Genomic DNA, 17477 nt, shown 5'->3' with positions numbered 1-17477 from the left:
ATGTTGAGTTGTCTGAGTCTGGACGGATGCAGAGACGAGTTGGTCTGCGGCCAGGTTGAGTTGGCTTAGGTCTAGTTTAAACCAAGTTAGATTTAATGTAATTGACAAAGTGAATAATTAACAAAGTGAATTTAATCTAAATTTAATCCACTTTAAATGGATTTTAAAAAAATTTAAATATATTTGATCTAGTTAAATCTTTATTTGGATATGAATTGGATCTGGATTTTTCCATGCCTACCCCTATTTTTTTTATAGATAAAGAAACCTATTTTAATCTGTATTTTAAAAAAGATCAAGAATAAGAATTATACGATATTTAGATACTAGAAGAGATATTTGACTCGTGCCTCAGCAACAACTTGTAGAACAACACTAAATTCAAATCCACCAAACAAAGACTCCCATTTTCTTTTGTTAAACATACATACTTTGTTTATAAGTGAAACCGAAAACATTAAAGGCTAGCAAAGGAAGATAGAGTGGTGTCTGTTTTTATCTCCCAAGATGAACAATCCCCTTGCAGCAAAATATGCATAGCAAAGTTTTGAAGAGTTTTTTATAGCATTCCAGAAGAGTAAATGGACAACTGATGCTCTCCATATTCTTACCTTTCAAAGCTCATCTTTTAATTTTTCTTTCTCACCCTTTGCTTGTTCTTGATGAGCAGGTTTATCCCGATTCTTTTCGATGAATTCTATGATGTCTTCCTTGGTCCTATTGCCACCGTATTTTGATATCTTTCCACTTGATGACCTGAAGTACACAGTTGGATAACGTTTGGCTTCAAAGGAATCACTTGAGATATCGTTGGCAATTCCATCCTGGAAAATGACAAACAATATGCAGAATAAAACTTTAAAAAAGAGCATAAGATGATAATCTTTCATAAAAATGTATCTTAAAGTCCAGTAATACACTCCCAGCTTCAGTGACAAAGCTAACTCTAGCATAGATTGAAACAAATGTAATATCATAATAATCAAAGCTGGAAACAAGATACATTTCTTACCAGTTTTGCAATAATAACACCAGCATCACTTTGATATGAGACGGCAACTTCCTCCAATATTGGAGCCAACTGTGTGCAATAAATACACCAGGGAGAATAAAACTCCAGCAGAACTGCAAGAAGTTTGTATTAACAGTTACATTATTCTAACTCGGAATGGTAAAGGAAAAGTGATTTTATGAGAGATTCTACTTTGTGTGTAAATACTGCCATATAGAATCACAAATACATAATGTTATCAGAAGGGCATGTTACTTTGCATGTACAATTAATGCTGCTATATACGTAATCCCAGATACATAACACTATCAGAATGATTGTTTCCTGAAGAAAATAGAGGTTTAGTTATATGACCATCAGCAGTCTAATTTAGTATACAAACATCAATACAGTACACAACTTTCTCAGCGATTTAACACATCAGAAAAGATCTTTAATAGATAATGGATGCCAAGATGTAGACATTCACAAAATACTACATCACTAAGCAGTAAATGTGGCTGGCCTGGCCACAATCAACCAGCTACTTACTTACCGCCAAGAGAAATTCAATTCCAAAAAATTAGTATGATCACAAGTTGAGAGAGCATTGGCTACTTTGATGCCACATTCTATATTGCTAACATAAAATCTTTAGTCTTTTTATGAAATTAATTTCATCATTTTTTGTTAAGCTTTCTTTTAATTTCATCAAGGAAGAGAGGTTCCTTTGATTAAAAAAATCGTCTTTTCCTTTATAATTTCCTACCAATGATAATAGTAACAGGTTCACATTACACATTTATAAAGAGAACATTATTAGGTCCTAGAAATGTGGTAAAATCATATCTATCAGCTTCATGTGAAGGTTGATATTAAAAAAAAACGAGATACATTATCCAATCATCCAAATTGGACTGGAATATAATGCTTTTTCACACGCAAAGAACATTAGAAACGTGATATAAAACCTATCTCATAATCTGTGTTATAAAACCAAATAGAAACGGTAATAAAGTATACCATTCTTCCCAGAGTTCAAAACTATGTCCGAGAAACTGTCCCCAACAACCACTTTAACAGGTTCGTTGTTAGCTTCAGGAATAGGTTCAGACTTAAAATATGGTGCAATATTTCCATCCTGAAATGTTAAAAAAATGATAAAATTTTCAATTTTCAATACAAATGACAGCCTCAATGAGATAATTTCAAATTAAATAGTCCACTACAACTACAAATAAGATGACAGATTAAATCAGGCAAAAGCAAAAACTACCTAGAGAAATAAGAATAACCTTGTATGCCTTGAACCAAGTTGAAATGTGCTCAGGTTCCAAATTGGGTTTAAGAAATTTCTTCCCATCATTACGTTGTACTAAAATTAGAGGTACTTGGTCTTCCCTCACCCCAAAATACTGTGAAGACAATCCATATAAAATGTCAAATATTGATATTAAACAGAGAACAACTACAGAACGTTGCACCTTGAGTATTTTGATTTAAGATACCTTGATTTAATGCACACAAAACTGCAGAACGTTTAACATGTTTTGATACAAACCTGGAAAGAACCTTTAGTAGACTTGACATCTCCCACCAGAAAGCTTACACCTGATTGTCTATATTGCTCAGCAATTTCTCGGTATTTTGATTTGAAAGTTTCAGCACCTTCAGCAGTGAAGTTGATTAACAACATTACCTACCAATATTATAAATTTAATTGAGGTTTCTTGAACACACATCATATGATGGGGAGAAAACCAAAACAAAGGAAATAATAAACATTTTGGAACATAAAATGAGTGAAAGCAAGCACATTTAGGAAAATTGTATCACGTTCAGAATGATAGACTAATTGGGAGGACACTAACGGAAAGTGGGGCTCTCATAGAGATGCATAGAAGCCAGCAGAAAAAACCATTAGCAGAAAGCGGAATGGCTACTATTTTAATTATTACATATTATATATAATACAAACTAAGTAATTTATACCATATATAAAAATACTCAAAACAAAGAAAAAACGATATTATAGAAATTCATGATAAACAGAAGGTAAAATATTGTGAAATGGTCAAGGAAAAAAATAGCCTTATTGTGTTACTGCAAACAAATGCATTAGAGAATGAGGGAGAAATCACAATTTCATCCAAAATAAACCTAGACACCGTTCCAGTTGTAAAAATTATTTAAAAGTCTTATGTTCTAACAGCACAAAAAAGCTGCTATAGAGGTTGCAATTACAGCTATCGAAATCACTCTACTATTTGAATCCATTGCGGCCAGACCACTCAGCTCCGCTATAGTGCATTATTGGCAACATGGTGGGACTTGACAAATAGAAATACGTCTACAAATAGTATGATTATTGATTAATAACGAATTCTCTGGCTCAATATTGAAAGAACAAAATTGACTTCGATAGATACTTACCTTCGTATTGGGACTGCTGAAGAATTTAGCAATAAAAGGATGATTTCTCAGATCACTATCAAAGACAGTCACAACAGGCACACTTGATTCTTCAACGAATTTCTCTAGAGCTTCCACATGAAAATCCTGCAAGAATGAGATAGATGCTCAAGAAAAAATGAGATAGATGCTCAAGGCCAAAATAAGATTGAACAATCAATCCACAAAAATCAACACTACCTGAAAGTCAACAAAAAGTTCGTCAAATGGTTTGAATAACCTTATTACGGGCCCAGCAACTGATGATTCTCCTCTTGGAAGGTGTTTGGCATTCATAGTGTGACCAAAGTCATAGTCACCACGCAACTTTTCTGCTAACACAGTGAAGTTATCAAACTCCTCCCCAGAAAATTTCGGAAACACTCCAACCTGAACACATAGGAAATATGATTACAGACCAACTGATTTAAAATAAAGCAAAAACATGAAATGATTGGTCACTTACAATAACAACTTTGTTTTCACCAATAAATGCAGTAGCATCATCAACAGATTTAATTTCAGCAGAAGCAGGACCACTTTGTTTCTTCAAATACTCAGCAATGCCATCTGCTTCACGGGGACCTTTGTATTCTTGAACATTCTTTCCCCCATTTCTCAGTATCCGAATTGTTGGGTAAGTCCTAGCTTCAAATTCGGTTGCAAGGTCTTTGTTCTTCTCACCATCCGCATCAATTTTAGCCAAAACAACCGGAGGATCATGACTACTCAGGATAGAAGCGGCTTTTTCATACTGCAGAAACAAATATACTAGAAAATCAGCATATGCATAATCTTTACCATCAAAGGAAACCCCAAAATTAAATGTATACAAAATTACCTCCGGAGCAAGCTTCTTACTGCGCTCACACCTAGAAATAAAAAATAGAATCATATAAAAACCGAATCCATTTCTATGTAATCGATTTTGACCTAAACAAAATACAACAAAACTTCCCGCTGAAACACAACTTTTATCCAAATGATGTAACAAGAAAAACAAGAAGCAAGATACAAAAAAAAGATCAAATATACGCAGCAGATGTCTTAAAAAGAAAGTTCTAATACTATCTTAGATTTGTTGCTGCAACTGCCACTCCATTGAAATGTATTGGTATACATATCTGTTGCGATAAAGAAAACAGCACCTGACTAAACTGCAGCCTCTGATGGAGAGAAAACACACGCAAGCAAGAAGAAGAAGCAGGGAGAAGGAGAAAGGAAACAGAAGAGATATCTTTTATTAAACTGAGTGAATATGAAAGATTACACACACAAGCCTGAAAGACAAGGCTTTATATATACTGTGTAGACACGCAAACAGCCGTGCAACAAGCTATTGTTCTTGCTTGTGACACTGCAGATACACTGTATAGACAATGGTTTCTTGATCCGCCGTGTGAACAAATCTTTGAGGATCAGAAAATGTACGTATCAGTTCAATACCATGTAAGATAGGAAAACCTGCTGTTTCCACACAAGGAAATTCTCTTCATTGAGAGTTTAAGAGAGATGGCTGTGGTGAAGTGATGCAGTTGTGGTGAAGTGATGCAGTGAAAGAGCCATGTGTTGGGAAAGATCAGAGGAAGAAGAAGCAGGGAAAGCGGAAGTGGTCATGTGTGAAGAAGATTGATATCTGAGTTTATGATACAAGCAGTGCTCTGTATATATATGAAGAGATAGGCCGTATGTACATGGAGACCCTTACACATAACTGCCTGATTTTGTAGTTTTTGTTGTAACATCAACAAGATTACTTTCATCAAGTTACTAGGACTTATTTCAATGAATATTCATATTTCTATATGAATATTTAAACAAATAATGATGTTTTCTATATTTATTTATAAAGATGACAAATGAAGAAAAAATAATCATCTGTCTAAAGGTAAACCAACCTTTATGAGAAGAAAAGAAATAAAAAGAAAGATATTAAAAGTTAAATTGTTTAGATAAAGAGATATTAGTGAAAAGTTGAGAAGTGGTTTGATTTATGCGATGCAATAAATCCGGTTATATAATTAATAATATATTTAAAAATTTATAAAATAAAATCTTAAAAATAATTTAATGTAAAAAATAAATTTTAAATTAAAATGAAAAGTTATTACAAAACTTTAATGAAAAAAATTATATTTCAAACTTAAAATAGATTATTTATACATGTCAAAATTTAAATTAATTAATTTTTTTATTAATTATTTTTAATTACTTATTTGTTTTATAAAGCACATATTAACAAAATATTCATTTTATCATAATATTAATTAATATTAATTAATATTAATAATATAATTATTATTAAAATATTATCATTACAAAGGTAATTTGATTATGTAAACGTAAAATTTACAACCTAATGGATTATACATTTTAGTAAAACGTATAATCCCATTATAACATAACACAATCGAAAAATAAGATTTAATGTTACAATTTTTTGTTCATTTTTTTCGTATTTTTAATGTTTGAATGGATTAATATCAACAATTGATAATAATGATAGAACTAAAACATCTTATTAGAAGGATCAAAATACAAAAAAAAATTATAAATATAAATTATTGTTTTAAAATATGTAAGAAAATTAATATGGAAAAAAAATGATGTGATGAGTTTTGTATTGATTTATCCGAATCAGGTAAAATTAATAGAAGCGAGTTTTAAAATATGAATTAATCTCTTATAATCTCAAACTTTTCTAATCCTCTCTACGAATTAGAACAAAATAGAATGTTATGTGTATCTTTTTTTTCATGTATATGTAAATATTTACGGGAACAATTAAACTATAACATAAGTAAATGAATAAAAAATGGATATATTTTTTTTGAATTTATTAAAAATATGTTATTTACTTTTATATATGGAGGCAGGGGAAGGGAGAGATCATTTAACTTTTAAATTTTTATTTTTTTCGTCAAAATAAGTAACTTGCTTTAAAGAATGTTGGAGTGAAAACTTCCTTTTAAAAGAGAAGGCGAAAAAGTATGTCAAACACAATCCAATTTATGGAAGGCCTAGAATCAGGGAAATATGTGTTAATGCCGATCTAAGGTCTCAACTAGTTCAAAACACACACTGCATGCACAATTTTTTTTTGCATAAAAAATAACAAAATTATGATAATGCATGCAATAGTTGCAGTAGAAATTTCCTTCAAAAAAATAGCACTACAATTATTTTAGTGTATGGCTTAACTTTGTAAAAAAAACAATTAAAAGTTTATCTGGAAAATATTTAATAAAGTATTATTCTTGGTCCTTTTTTGCGAATGAAATGCAAACTGTGAAAAAGTTTTCAACTTTTTGAACGCATAACATTTTTTGGTTTCAAACACTGACAAGAACAGGTAGAATTGAAGCGCGAAGAAGAGCAGAATCGGGACATACCATGGTGCGTAGAACTGAACGACGATGAGATTATGCTTCTTGACGGTGTCGGAAAAGTTGGAGTGGTCCAATGTCAGAACGAACTCCTTAGCCTCCGATTCTTGAGCAGAGATTTGAGAAGGAAGTGTGAGAAGGAGAGAGGACACGAACACGAACGAACAAATCGTAATTTTACCCGCCATTGTCTTCTCAGAAGCAGAAAATGAAGAAGAGAGAAGATGAAGAAGAAGAAGAAGAATCTTTGAAAATTTGTTGAGCTTCACTGGGTTTTGTAACAAGAAGTCACGTGCAGTGTTGTTTTAAAAAAAAAATCTCATGTAATTTATTGAAACTACTCTCACCAGCTAGAACGCTTTATCGTACGTGGCTCAGTTATTCCTGTTTTGTCAAGTCCACACCATTTTACCTTTTAACTTATTCTTATTTTGATCTTTACCAATTTATTTATTTTTCTTAAACATTTATTTCTTGTAATAAGTTTTTTATATATAAATAAAAAGAAGCTGTGAAATCATTTGGGGTTTAGGTACTGCTAACGAATCTCGTACCCCCACGTAAGCACTCTGGATGACATGGCGAAACCTTATTCGACAATTCTTGTCACACAACATTTCTTTTAATTTTGGCAATAAGTTTTGATGCTTTTATTGGCATGTTCTTTTCTTTTCTTCAGCATCCCTTGTTCTAAAGGACTTTTCACGTGGAGGATGGAATGTCATGGATTAATTAAGGGTAAATGCTTGTGAGGTGCTCATAATCCGCTGTAGTGATGTGTTATATTAAACATTTTTGGCTTAACAAATCTGATAGTTTTGAATAATTGCTTAGCCATTTTCCTGTTAGATTGATTAAAGAAAAGAGTTATTCTTGACTAGTGGAAACACATGGATTATGAGCATGTACATCCAGTTTTTTCTTATATAACAAAAGTTAAATAAATATCTTTTATAGAAAAATATTATTAAATTGATAAAAAAATATATGTTCATGTAATTATAAATAAATAAATATTTTTCATAATTTTATAATTAGTAATTTCTGTACTGTAAGCAGTTAATTGATTTTTAAAAATATATAAAATTTAAAAATTAAAATATATTAATAAGAAAAAGATCAATAATAAACTATATAGATTTTACAGATATAATTCTTTATTAATAGATAAATAACATCATTTGATTCTTCCGGATTTTTTATTTTTATTAATAACACTGTACTAGTCAAAGACTACTCTATAATTACCTCTATAAACTTTACTATAAGCAAAATTATGTAAATATACATATACATGATTTTGGAACTTAGAAGCCTCCATAAGAATATACATTATTAAAACTCTTATGGCTTTCTATAATTATCACATTAGATGAAAGTCATTCAGAAATAACTCAACAAAAATTAATATTGTGTTTGAATTAAATAGGAAATTTGTGGGGGAGAAAAGAAAATGAATTTGTGAAGATTAAAGTTTTGGATAATGAAATATGATATATATTTTTTTCGTATGTATGAGTTAATTAAAAAATTTAAATATATCATATTTATAATTATTTGTATTTTTAATAAAAAAATTTAAATATATCATATTTATAATTATTTGTATTTTTAATAAAAAAATTTAAATATATCATATTTATAATTATTTGTATTTTTAATAAAAAAATTTAAATATATCATATTTATAATTATTTGTATTTTTAATAAAAAAATTAACAATATAATAAAAAATATTAGTGTTAAATTGAAATAAATTTATTAACTATATTAAAATTTGTGAAAATAATATTTATTATTATATACATTTGTTATTTTATATAATTATATATGTTTAGTTAATATTATAATTTTATTTTATTATTTTTATTATTTATAATTATATGTTATTAATAGTATAATTAAATACTTTTAAAATTTAAAATTTATGTAATATTTAATTTTGTATATTGTAATAAAATACCTCCACAATAATATTTTGGTAAAATGCAAGAATCCTACCTGTAATAAGCACAAATCTCTTTATTTGTGTGAATAATGAAAAAAAGTTTTCACCCTTCCTCATCCATTTCTTCACCCTCAAAACCATTTAAATAAACACAAGGAGCACCCCTTCCATATTGCACATATTTGAAAACAAACATAGTATAATTGAACTTTTTTTTCGATGAGGGTGAAAGTAGAAAAAAAAAAAAAAAAGTGAGTGAAAAATGGTGTTTTTTGAATTATTAAAAAAAAAATTATCAAATTATACACAATTATATGTCATTAATTTGATAATGATAAAATCCAGGATGACCACATAATTAGCTTATAATGTGGAGAGAAGGTCTCTATACACTTCATTTACCGTTTTTCTACCTTCTTCTTATATACCATATGGTATCAAAGCACCCATCTTGGTGTTGTGACAACCTCTCTATTTTTATCCGTTAAATAAGATATCATGTCTGGCAAAGAAGGCACAAGTGACGTGTTTAACTCGTCTATTGATTCCGCTTCTACGAAACCATAGATTTTGGATAGCGGAGCAACCGATCACATTGCACATGATTCAAAAAAAATCGCACACACTTCATCATCATTTATTCCAAATGTTAATCTGCCCATAGTCTCAACTGCGATCATCTCATCTACGGACACAATTAAATTCAATGACAATATCACTCTTAAAAATTTAAAGATGATATTTGCATTACTTCTTTTAATTTAAATCAAGATAACAGTTCACTAAATTGGTAAGTCATTCTTTTTCCACATGGTTGCGTAGGACTTGCTTAGGGGGAAAATGATTCGGTAAACAATACGCATACTTATACTACATGTTCCCTCTTCCAAACCAAGCTCGCACATCTCAAATTTCGACCGACCCTGATTTATGACACAAGCACCTCAAACATCATTTCCCGACGCGTCTATGCATCTTCATTACTACATTCATAATAGTGGTAGTATTTGTCCCAAAGTTAAACAGACAAACTACCCTTTCTTTTAAAATACGCAAATGCCCTTAAAAAAAATTACAAATAAAAATTCATTCCAAACCCCTTTTTCTATAATATGTTTTTGAATTTTTTTTTTCAAAATAAATTTTTGGATTGTGGATTTTCTTATCCAAATGGACTTTTGATTTTTATTTCCGAAACACAAAAAGTTCTTCTAGAATGTATTATTTTCAATTATGCACTTTCATTTCTGAAATAAAGGGTATTTTCAGAATTTTAAAATTGTGTTGGGTGCATAATCAAAAATATTGGGTGTAGGAAGAATTTGCATTTTTTAAACACTCCCAAACCATTGCAAGATGCATAATTCTAACTGCTTATTTAACTAACACAACTTGTCATCTCGGCCATATGACAGTAAAATAAGCAGAAATTTCCGGTTTGTTTGACAATAAAAAATGGAAATAAAAATCATTTAAAGCCTAAAAAGTAATAAAATAAAATAAAATATGAAGTCCACAAATTTAAATTTCCTTCCTATCCGATTTTGTTGGCAACCAAATAAGTTAAACTTTTTATTTGCTTACAATTCATCTGCATTGGACTCTATTTCCCTTTCCATATAGGGATTAGGGCAATTCAGTGTTGGCTGGCAATTGGGACTACGAAGTATTTACAACACTTCCCTTCACTGTCAACCCTCCTCTATCATTATTCTCCTCCATTCTATCATATTCCGCACCCAATCAACTCTTTCATCGGAGAAGGAAAGAATCAAAACTACAGAACATTATGTTTTAATTCACCAGATCATTCTTGAAACAACTACAAAATTTCCCTGCTTGCTCCTCATAAAGATCCTACTCCTTCCTAGGCATATGAAACATATACAGTCCACCTTCATGTCACAACCAATCAATCAATAAACGAATTTTTTTTCTATACAATTTTCCCCTAACTGTGTACGCACCCAGACCTTCATTGCTGAAACATGTTTCAAGCAAACGCTTTCCTACAGAATAAGACTAACTATAGCTGCAAAACTGGTGGGTTAGTTCTAAATCTTCCAGTACAACCCCTAAACTCCCCCAATAAATTCACACTAGTAAATGCAATCATGTGATTCAACAGAAAAAAAAAAAATAGTTGGAATCTCTACGAATCCCCAGCAGCATTTTGAAGCCTAACTTGTTCATGAGCTTTCACCACCTCTGAAGTGAAACTCTCTAATGTCTTAAAAATGGGAATCAAACCAGCCTGTAAACTGTTATTAGCTGCATCACGAACAAGTTTGACGGCTTCTTTATGCCTGACCCTCTCTTCATGTAATCTCTTCTTCATAGAATCTAAATCCACCTTTAGATCATCTAGTGGTGAAACACCACTATCAGAAGTGAGCTTCGATAATGCAGTCTTTCCTGAAACGTTACCATGTTCTAGGCCTCCCATTTCTGTGCGCAATGTTCTAAGTTGTTTTTCAAAGTCCTTTCTAAGATACTCAGCTTTGATTCTCTGGCGTTGCGCCTCATCTTGCCTTTCCCATAACTCATGTAGTTTTTGAGCAAATTCATGCATGGCCTCTGCCACCCCCGTTTCTGAAGTTCTAGTCATTGCTTGATGCCAATCATTGCAAATTATAAAAACTGGTGGAGCATGAAGCCGACTTGGAGAGAAAGGGGCAATACCGTCAGATGTTTCTTCAGGTTCGTTAGGAAGGCATCTCATGAGCCACTCATTCAAATTCTTGACATAAGTTTTTTGAGTCTTAACCCAAATGTTGAACTGACTGCACCAATTCAAAAGCTCCTTTTCAAGTTCTACAATGGCCTTCAGAACTTCATCTCCTTGCAGACCAACGTTAATCTTAAGAGACTGGCTTTTACTCTCCATGATAGCTTGAAACTGTTTCTGGTGGCATTTGAGCATGAATTTCCACATTCTAGTGAATCTGCTGACAAATAGGCTATTCATCAAATCAATAGCTCCATAACTTCTAACAAGAAAAATAATTCTACCATGTAAAAAAATAGAATTATCCATTCCAAAACCGAATAGGATAATGTTAATAATGATGACATAAACACGTCTTCAACCACTAACAACTGACAAGAGATAATCACAGAAGCCTATTTCTCATCAATCACTTGAAGATATAATTTGACTCATTGCCATCCCTCTATACGACTTGAGACAAAATTCTCAATGGAATGTCTGATTTGGTACATAAATTACCTTGTACCATCAATTATTGGCCTCTCTTGCATCTAGGGGCATTAATAATGACAGCACGATTTTTAAATTGCAACCTCAAGCATTCCAGAAGGGATTTCTCATTCTTAGGTGAATGAGAGAGTTGCATTGAGCCAATTGAACTGTGGTGAACAAAAACAGTTAATTGAAGCATCTAAGGAGGAGAACAGGGTTTTACTCAATTTATTTGTACATAAAAAGAAACAATTATATCAATTAGATCATTAAATGTCGTCATAATTCACAGAGATATTAAAACATGGCCAAAATTTATGTAAAACTTCACATAGTGGCTCTCGTGTGTTTAAAAACATTAACACCCCATCTTACTTACTTTAGCCCACTCTCTATAAGGGAAGAAGAGAGACCAAACACATTACCCTTTTAAACGATAACAAAACAGCCTTTTGACAGTATTTTCTTGTAAATTTTTTAAATGTTTGTGACCAGAAATTAATAAGAAATGACAGATAAAAATTAGCATAGTGAATGAGTGAAGCAATTTGATACCCATTAATCAATGCTGCAAGTTGAGGCTGCAATTCATTATCCCTCAATTTATGTATTCTTCCCATTATAGTTTCAGCGGTTCTGATGCAAATATTGATTTTTGTTTGCAACTTCCTAATTGATGCTCTAGTAGCATCAATTTTACTAGATTCAGCTCCTAGATTATCCAATGTTTTCAGTCTCTTGAACTGTTTCTCATAAATGACCCGTAACCTCTCTTCATCCTGAGAACAGGGCAAAAATATAAATACATAAGCATAATTTGAAATTAACACAGTATATTATCTACAACCACTTATCAATACAAGTATGTGGCATAATCTACAATTTATTGAATAATACAACAACAATTTATCATTAAAGATGATGCTGAATATGCATGACATTGAAAATACATATCATTGAGTAATGAAGTTTCAAATTATATCCCCTCCGATCCAACAACATGAAAGTATTAATGGGACTATTTCATAAGGGATTTAGAAGCCTTTGCCCTCAACAAGTAGGTCCATATAGCAAATCAGTAAGAAGGATATCAAACTATGAAAAGTTTAAAAAAAATTCTAATTTCATGATTCATTAAAATTGGAGTATTTTGAAACTAATCAAATACATACCTTAACTTCCTTGTACAATTTCTTCTCCCATGCGTAAAGCTTCTCCAATGTAGATGAAAGATTTTCTGGATTTGTCTTGAAGTCTTTCCCAGGTTCCCCACAGTATGTTCGTGCCAATTTCATTTCCCTAGAAGAAAATTGTATAGATGGAGGATCTGAAGGTAACCTGGAAGGTGCTACCATCTGCAAGATTCTGGAAAAGATAACTGCATAAAAACACATAACATAACAAGACATTCAGTTGACCCATGTTTCAAACTCAACATAAAAGAAGGTAAGGAGGATAAAAAACACAGATTTTAATAATAAAGCTCCACACATACGCTCACATGTATGTATGATTGCAGTAGAAAAATCATTTGAATGACTCAGTTTACTTGGACCTTCTAATCAAAATACATATGCATTTTCTTGAGGCACAAGCCTGGGAGGCTCGAGCATGGAAAATAAAACTAAAGGGTTCATAATGAAAAATCTATTCCCTTTATAATTATTCAACTTGGTTGACAGTCGATCACACAATCTGGTACCGCCTGCAGTCTGTCCATGACTTGATTATTTGTTTTAGGAGAGGAGAAAAAAAGGTGAATGGTACAGAAGAAAATGACTAAACGGAAGAAACCACAAAACACGTCTTGTAAATATAATAACACAGCATAAGAAATATTCTGCTTGGAGCTCATGCTTGCCAAATCAACAGAAGCCTGTTGCAGTAAGTTGTACAGAATACTGTTTTACAATAAACGTGCTTCCATTTAATGGAGTATTTAGCTTCTTGCCTTTTTTTCTCAATGCTATCTAATTTTATTGAGATTATGGTTTTTACATAAATACAGAAAGATCTTCACAATCAAACCAGTGTACACGGAATGATCATCAAATTGCATAACTCGTGTTTATTCTAACTAGTTAAAAGCACGCTGCCAGAGCCTAAAGAAAAAACACAATGAAAAAACATAAGACAACTCAAGCTATGTTTGGAAAGTCGGTAAAATATTTTTGCAACTTTCAATGCACAATTGTAAATTCCGATGCAAAATGAAGAAGAAATAATTTGTTGCTTTTAAAATAATAGTAAATTTGAATTCAACTGAAATCCAAACATGCTATACAGGCTGAGGAGTTTCGGACGCTCGTGCCCTACATCCTAGGATGAAAAAACAACCATACAGACAACAGCATTCATGTGGAGTCGCGGAATACTACTAGATGTCGGATTCATCCCAGCTATTTTCTAATAGAAATTATCATTGCTCAAAAGCCACAACAGGCTCCGGGTTTGTAAAGAGGATCTATATTTAGACCAGCAAAGCCAAATTATAATAAAAAAAAGGAACTAAATCTAACAAAACGTAAAGGATAAAGCAAACAAAATTAGCTTATTCTAGCTCTCACTTAATTACAAGATAATCTAAATAAAATAAAAAACCCAATTACAAAACGAAAGCCCCAAAAGGAGCAAATAAGCCAATCTACGTCATGCTTCCTTCCTCTACAGTCTACAGGTTCAGCAAAAGATGTAAAATACGCCAAATACTAACACTCACACATCACAATCTACAAGCTCCACACACAAACAAAAAATGCATGAAATAAAGGTAAGGCATAAATCTAACATTTAACAGAAAAGGATAAAACGTTTATACCTCTGAGTGCAGCAACCCTAGACCGATAAGGCGGTTTGCAAACCTCAAGCAACAATGCAACCTCTTTCCCAAAATTCGATGCCGTCACAAAGTCATCTTTAATCTCCACCACAACCTCACGCAGATCCCTGGTGCCGTGCGCCGACAAAGTGGTTAAACTACTTAGAACGGAAGAGTCACCGTCCACCGCCGTGACCGTCGCTTCATCAATCTCAAAACTCACCCCTTTCTTCGCACCATGCTCTTCGGAAACAACAGTGTCGGGACTGCTCTTAATCTCTTTCTCAACGGTACCGTTATCGCTGCCGTCATGGAACCTCACTGTCTTGGAACTCCCCTCGCTGCTACTCACCTGGTGCAACGGCACCGTTTTAGAGTTCGAAGGCCCTTCCCCGAAATCCCTTGCTCCAGCGAAACCCTTTTCCTCAGCCACCTTTTTATTCACCTTCTCCTTCGCCGGAGCCTCTCTCGGGGCTTCGTGCTGCGTTTCGTCTTCCAAATCGGGAATTCCCTCTCTCTCCCTCACCTCCTTTGAATCGGGACTGCTCGCGCTAGACCCGAACCGAGGGGGATAAACCGGGTACCCGTTCTCGAAGCTCTCGAAAACGTTGAGGAAATCCCAAGTGGAGACGCGAGGAGGAGACGGCGGCGCGGGAGGAGGACGCGGCGGAGATGACGACGGTCCCGGGGGAGGGTAGTGAGGGTAATCCCGACCCGGAAACGCGTAGAAACCATAACCGTAAGAAGGATCGGGCCATTGTCCAATTGTTGCGACGTGTCTCTCTGGTTCTTCATATACCATTGGTTTTCCGTTGGGAACAGACCTCTTCATGTAATGGGCGTATTGGTAATTTTGATAGTACCCGTAGGGAGGTGGGTCGGGTTCTGGGGAACGGAGAATGTGAGGCGGCGAAGAAGAATGAGAGTGCGAGTGAGAATGAGAATGAGGAGGAGAGGGAGAACTCAATTCGGATCCAGAAGAAAGAGGCAAGTGAGAACCCTCGGGGGAATCCGCGTGAGAGATTGAAGCAGAAGAGGATGAGAGTTTGTGATTGTTGATGCTTTTGGTTTCGGAGGGTAATGTAAGAACCGGAGAGGAAGAACCGGTGGTGGAGGTCAGGTCTTGTTCCGCGAATTGACAAAGAGCATCGCCGATTTCCCTGAGCGAATGGAAATACGCCACGTGTGCCGCTGCTAGAGCGTAGCGTTGTTCCGATGCGGCTTTTAAAAACCTCTTCCGCTCTCTGCAGAGAGCCACCGCGGGGAAGTCCTCTACCTTGGAGACGTTGCAGCCCATATCAATGACCGGAGATCGTAGACTGAGTTGCGGATGTCAACGCCGGAGAACATGCTTCAACGGCGCAGTGGTTCATGGAGACGGCGGCGCATGACGAAGAAGGTGGTGTGGTTGATGTAGTTGTGTTGTGTGTATCATTTAATAAGTGAGGGCGTGAGAAAGAGTGAATGGTGAGTGTGTGTGCATGCAAGGGGGTTAATGGGGGAAGGAGAGTAACAGAGAGTGAAGATTCCTGAGAGATTTATAATTATTAATTTTGAAAAATGGAAAAGAAAAGAGGGTGGGGAGGATGTTATGTAATAAAATAATAAGGAGAAATTGTATTGAGATTGGTGATGGTGGGGATCTGGGTTTTGTTGTTGGTGTTTGAATTTAAACAAAAATTGAGTGAGATTTATGGAAGTTTGAGAGTGCAGAAGAAGAGAAGAAGAGAAGAAGAGAAGAAGAGGGAGAAAGAGGAGACCCGCCATTGGCAACGGACCCCTTTCATCATAATACCATCTCATGCTTCTCTTTTTATTTATTTATCTTTATTTTACTATTTAATTTAACTTTAATATTTAATTTGGATGCTTTCACTGTCGCAGTAACTTGGACCAGCCTTCCTTGCACTTCTTCATTACCCATGCAATCCCACCTCAATATTCTGTCACACCCAATTTACATTTTCAATGCTTCCGCGTTATTCAATATACAATCCGCGTTACACCTATCTCTTATTTTATAATTTAAATCATTATTTTATATAAATAAATACCTTTTTTATACACTATTTTTTATAATTTTACCTTCTGAGTAACAAATGTTTCCCATATTAATTAAATATTATGGATCAAATCTGTTTTGTTTACCAACAGGGTCCATTGTTTGATCTGGAATGCCTTGCCTGATATTCATTAAAGGGAGATTAAATTGACTTAATTACAATTTCATGTAGCCACAATATTATTAATTTTTTTCTTTAAATTAATTATCTTATTTCTATTAAATAATATATACTGTATATTTTCGGACTGTCACAAAGTCCTTATATAACCGCGTGATCATTAAATATTGTAAATTATGGAGTTATTTTATCAGAAAAACTAAATATATGGTCGCCTGAATTTCACAAAATTTTATGTAAGAGATGTAAAAAAATAAATAAAAAGATTGAAATAAATTTGATTCAAATAAAATATTTTTATATTAATATATTTTAAAAATAGATTTATAACTATTTTAAAATAATTTATGTAAATAATAAATTTTAATATATGAATTGGAATTAAATAAATTTTAAATTAAAATAAATAATCACTATAAAACGTAATAAGTAAAATATTATATTAAAAAATAATAATATATTAAAATAAATTATTTTAAAATTATTAAAATTTAAATT

General features: G+C 33.0%; 2 protein-coding genes across 3 annotated transcripts; both read right to left on the bottom strand.

Moving 5' to 3' along the window:
• Positions 1 to 380: 380 nt before the first annotated feature.
• LOC137821962 (protein disulfide-isomerase-like) lies at positions 381 to 7214 on the bottom strand. 2 transcript variants are annotated; one of them, XM_068626785.1, is made up of 10 exons: positions 6835 to 7214; positions 4284 to 4314; positions 3909 to 4196; positions 3644 to 3832; positions 3425 to 3550; positions 2553 to 2690; positions 2287 to 2406; positions 2015 to 2132; positions 1013 to 1125; positions 381 to 824 (listed from the first exon to the last, which is right to left on the bottom strand). In XM_068626785.1, the coding sequence occupies exons 1-10, from the start codon at positions 7014 to 7016 to the stop codon at positions 615 to 617; spliced, it is 1515 nt and encodes a 504-aa protein (XP_068482886.1). In that variant the 5' UTR covers positions 7017 to 7214; the 3' UTR covers positions 381 to 614. The 2 variants fall into 2 exon arrangements, with proteins under 2 accessions (XP_068482886.1, XP_068482887.1); XM_068626786.1 differs by lacking the exon at positions 6835 to 7214 and adding an exon at positions 4889 to 5148.
• Positions 7215 to 10271: 3057 nt separating this feature from the next.
• Positions 10272 to 16794, bottom strand: LOC137821330 (protein ROLLING AND ERECT LEAF 2-like). The gene is made up of 4 exons (XM_068625878.1): positions 14797 to 16794; positions 13151 to 13356; positions 12534 to 12757; positions 10272 to 11721 (listed from the first exon to the last, which is right to left on the bottom strand). The coding sequence occupies exons 1-4, from the start codon at positions 16091 to 16093 to the stop codon at positions 10929 to 10931; spliced, it is 2520 nt and encodes an 839-aa protein (XP_068481979.1). The 5' UTR covers positions 16094 to 16794; the 3' UTR covers positions 10272 to 10928.
• Between the last annotated feature and the right edge of the window lie 683 nt (positions 16795 to 17477).

The sequence above is a fragment of the Phaseolus vulgaris genome, chromosome 9, assembly GCF_000499845.2.
Source record: "Phaseolus vulgaris cultivar G19833 chromosome 9, P. vulgaris v2.0, whole genome shotgun sequence".
NCBI lineage: Eukaryota > Viridiplantae > Streptophyta > Magnoliopsida > Fabales > Fabaceae > Phaseolus > Phaseolus vulgaris.
The sequence above is the reverse complement of the archived record's forward strand: the minus strand, read 5'-3'. Positions and strand labels throughout refer to the sequence as shown.

Coding starts and splice junctions, on each gene's coding strand:
- LOC137821330 (XM_068625878.1), bottom strand. CDS start 16,093: ATGGGCTGCAACGTCTCCAAGGTAGAGGACTTCCCCGCGGTGGCTCTC. Junction 13,357..14,796: donor TAGGGTTGCTGCACTCAGAG/GTATAAACGTTT, acceptor GTTTTTATGCAG/TTATCTTTTCCAGAATCTTG. Junction 11,722..12,533: donor CTTGCAGCATTGATTAATGG/GTATCAAATTGC, acceptor ATTTGTCAGCAG/ATTCACTAGAATGTGGAAAT.
- LOC137821962 (XM_068626785.1), bottom strand. CDS start 7,016: ATGGCGGGTAAAATTACGATTTGTTCGTTCGTGTTCGTGTCCTCTCTC. Junction 3,833..3,908: donor GTGAAAACAAAGTTGTTATT/GTAAGTGACCAA, acceptor CTATGTGTTCAG/GTTGGAGTGTTTCCGAAATT. Junction 2,407..2,552: donor CTACTAAAGGTTCTTTCCAG/GTTTGTATCAAA, acceptor TTGTCTTCACAG/TATTTTGGGGTGAGGGAAGA.